The sequence below is a fragment of the Empidonax traillii genome, unplaced genomic scaffold (assembly GCF_003031625.1).
Source record: "Empidonax traillii isolate 1590-97213 ecotype Southwest subspecies unplaced genomic scaffold, ASM303162v1 scaffold909:size282043, whole genome shotgun sequence".
Lineage (NCBI taxonomy): Eukaryota > Metazoa > Chordata > Aves > Passeriformes > Tyrannidae > Empidonax > Empidonax traillii.
This window is the reverse complement of record NW_020956102.1, coordinates 58,047-61,857: the sequence shown is the minus strand read 5'-3', so window position 1 is coordinate 61,857 and position 3,811 is coordinate 58,047. Positions and strand designations below refer to the sequence as shown.

Here is a 3,811-nt window from a genome sequence, read left to right as displayed (position 1 = left end):
GGGGTGTCTGGCACTGTTTTTGGGTGCCCCCGCCCCGCCCCCCTCTCTGGGCAGCCGCTCCCTCAGGGCCCGCCCCGCTGTCTCCGGGCGAACCTTCCCCCCCGCGGCCGCTGATTGGCGGGCGGCTCGAGGCGGCCGTTTCCCCATTGGCTGGGCTCGGGCGGGCGCGGCCAATCAGCGCCGCCGACGCTCCTCTCGGCCGAGGGCAGATCCGCGTGCAGATCCGAGCGGGGTCACGTGGCGCGGGGGGGCGCGAGGCGGCCTCGCGAGCGCCGATTGGGCGGGGGGCGCGGGCGGCGGCCAATGGGGGCGCGGGAGGGGAGGGGGGGCGGGGCGGGGCGGCCGTTACGGCCTGCGCGAGGACAACGGACCGGACTCGCCTGAGGGCGGCCCCGCGCGGGGCCCGCGGCCCGAGAGCCATGGAGGTGAGGGGCGGGAACGGGACAGGGGGATAGGGATATAGGGATACAGAGATACGGAGATATATAGAGATATGGGCACGGGGAACGGGACGGGGGTGAGCTCTGCGGCCCCACCCGCCACACACCCGCCGGAGCTGTCCCGGCGCTCGGGCCCCGCCCTTGCTGAGGGGATCCCTGGCCAGCGTCGCGCTCGCCCCTCATGAGTCTGCGAGCCCTGCCGCCCCCTCCGGGCTCGGGGCCCCGGCGCCCTGACGGGTGTGGGAGACAGAGCTCAAGCCTGTGGGAAACCCCCCTCTCGACGCCTTTTGGAAATCACCTGTTTGGGAAAAATGGGGAGAAGGTTTGGGGGTGTCCCAGGGACCTGTGCTGTGGGCGAGTAGACGAGGTGGGTGAAAGGTTGGGCACGACGGGCTCGGGGGTCTCTCCCAGCCCAGCTGAGTCTGTGATTCTGGGCGCTCTCCCGTGTTCTTTGGGTCACAAAACATGAGTGATGGGTGTGGCTGTGAACGGGGGGCCCTGAGGGGAAAACACGGCGGGATGAGCCCAGGGCGTGAGCTGAGCCCAACAGTGGCACTGTGTGTTCGTGGGTTTGGAAGACGTGCCTCAAAAACACAGAAAAATACACAGTTGACTGTGGTGTGGATGAAGATCACGCTGTAGGTCAGTGAGGTTTGGTGCATCCTCAGGGACCTGTAGAAGAAGGTGTTTTTGGAGTGCAGAGCTTACTCAGAACACTTCAGAACCCCATGAAATCTTGACTTTTTCTGAATTTCATAATCACTGCAAATGAGCTGCCATGGTAATGTGATGGCAGTAACTTCACTTTTGGATCTGTTAGCTAGAAGGGTTCTTAGCCAGCCAGTGCAGATTTCCTTAGTGTACCTCACCCTCTGGAGAGGGGAAGGAGACCTCTCATTTTTTGTTTGTTCCCATTCCTTGCTCCTGCTGGCCAGTGATTTCTGCCTCTTGCAGGGGGTGATGGGCAGGGGGGGTCTCTCAGGTGGGAGTTGTTTCTCCCATAGTTCCAGAAGGGAGCAGGTTTCCACCACAGCTCCCAGGGTGTGTGTTATTGCTCCTGGCATGTGGAAATGCCCACCCCTGCCTGCGAGTGACATAAACAGTGGGATGGGAGCAGTGAGGGAAGGACCAGAGGTGCCCAGGGGTGCATGGAAGGCTGAATGATGACTCTTCTGCTGTTGGTCAAAGGGTTCCCTGCCTGTGGCAGAGGGTTGGACTGGCTGAGCTTTAAGGTCCTTTCCAACCCAAACCATTCCATGATTCCATGAGCATTCTCCTTCTCCTGTGGCTGATGTTCCTTTGTGGTGGCTCTGGTGTTGGGAAGCTCAACTTGTGCAAACAGGGAGAGTGCAGGTTTTCCTCTTGCTCTCTGAACACCTTTTGAGCTTCTTGTGCTTTGGTGGGTTCAGCTCTTCTTTAAGGGTAAACATGAAGGTGTTTCACATCAATACAAAAAGCCGATTCCTAAAACTCCCGATGAACAGAATCCACTGGTAAATAGAAGTGTCAAAGGAGTTAAGATGGGTTTGAAATCCACAACTCAGCTCTGTGCACAGTCACGTCTGTGTGGGTAAGCTGATGTCCCTGTCCCTGTCCCTGCAGCCCAGCGTGGTGTTCCGAGGCGGCAGCCGCTGCTGGGGCAGCGCAGAATCCGGCGGGAGGCCCACGGACGTGTTCGGCGCCGGAATGCCGGGCTCAGGCTCGCTCTATGGCTGCTACAAATCACAGGTCCAGTTGGCTCTGAGCTGTTCTTTGTGTCTCTTTGTGAGGGTGTGGGTTGGTTGTAAACAAAGCGTGTTTCCAAAGCAGTTGCTTGTGGTGGTGAAGGTAAATCACTGCGTTTGATTAACGGTGAGAAACCTCCATGGCTGTAACATGCACCAGAGGGGACAGGGGCTTTTCTGGCACAGTCACAGGTGGAGCATTAAGGTTTGTAAATTAGTAATTCATTGTGTTCTTTGTTTTTCTGCTGGCATAAACAGTTGTAGACAAAGTGAGGAGCAGATGAAAGCTGGGAAGTCCGTAAGAAGGAGAACCTTAGCTATTTCCACAGCTATTCCTGTGGCACATGACAGGTGTAGAGTCCAAGTGTTCCTAGTCTGACCAGTAGAAAGTGGCAGGACAGTTAAAGAAATCACATCTCTCTTGGAGTTTTTGCCTTTAATAGCTATAAACTTACACTGAGGCAGAAGACTCAAAGGAAAATTCATTCCCACCACCTTCAAGATCAGACTTGCTACTTAGTCCATCCAGGATTTTGTGGTTTCACCCAGCAATGGGCATCTTTCTGTACTTACAGACATGGGGAACCCAGATTTGTAGCAGAGATGTGTCTGTGATTAGGCACAAAGCCTTACTGGGGTGAAACCTGGCTTTGTGGGAGGTTTCCTGTTGCTGCCAGACTGCTCTGCTCCACAAAGGAGTGTATCACGTGTCTTTAACATTCAACCCTGCACAAACACCATTAATTAATTTTTTCACTTTTTAAGAGCTAAGAAGGCTGGCTGTGTTTAAACCAAACAGGCAAATACTCCTTTTCACCTAATCAGGAACCTTTCCTCAAGAAAAGAATTGGCTGTAAGTTTTCTTCAGTAACTTCAATAACCTGTCATGGTGGGGAGAAAGGAGATTTCTCCTGACCCCTGTCAGGGATCATCTGTTAGAAACAGGAGCAGGTGTTTTAGGCTGACAGTGTTGACAATTTTAGGAACTCTCTAAACACGGACAATGAGTCAGGTTGAGAAAGGAGACGTTGTTCATTCTGTACAGGGTACAAGGTGGAAGTTTTCCAAAAATCAAGCACACCGAGGAGTAAAAAGTGGGAGAATTTATGCACTAAGGTTGACTTAAACCTGCCTACCTCATCCAGAGCTCCTGCCTACCTACTGCAGTCACTGAGCCTGCACAGTGACTCCCCCCTCCCTGGGCAGCCCATTCCAATGGCTGAGCACTCTGTAAAAAATTTCTTCCTCATATCCAACCTAAACCTCCCCTGGCACAGCTTTAGACCGAGCCCTCTTGTCCTACTGCTGGTTCTGGGAGACCAACCCCCACCTGGCTGCAACCTCCTTTCAGAGAGCTGCAGAGAGTGATGAGGTCACGCCTGAGCCTCCTGTTCTCCAGACTAAACAATCCCAGACTCCCTCAGCCTCTCCTCACAGCACTTGTGCTCCAGTCCCTCCCCCAGCCTGGTTGCTCTTCTCTGCACCTGCTCCAGCCCCTCCATGTCCCTCCTGACCTGAGGGGCTCAGAGCTGGACACAGCACTCCAGGGGTGGCCTCACCAGCACTGAGTACAGGAGAAGAATCACTTCCCTGCTCCTGCTGCCACTCTGTTCCTGAGCCAGGCCAGGATCCATTGGCTTTCTTGGC

The 3,811-nt window shown here is 55.2% G+C and overlaps 1 protein-coding gene across 3 annotated transcripts in view; it reads left to right on the top strand.

The window, feature by feature from the left end:
- The first annotated feature begins 385 nt into the window (after window positions 1-385).
- MEIOC (meiosis specific with coiled-coil domain) overlaps window positions 386-3,811 on the top strand; it is a 19,789-nt gene continuing 16,363 nt past the window's right edge. For 2 of the 3 annotated variants that reach the window (XM_027902772.1, XM_027902774.1), the window contains exons 1-2: window positions 386-425; window positions 2,043-2,168. In XM_027902772.1, the coding sequence (XP_027758573.1) occupies window positions 420-425; window positions 2,043-2,168 (132 nt within the window). In that variant the 5' untranslated portion in view covers window positions 386-419. The remainder of the gene's footprint in view (window positions 426-2,042; window positions 2,169-3,811) is intronic. The other variant, XM_027902773.1, reaches the window with a different exon arrangement.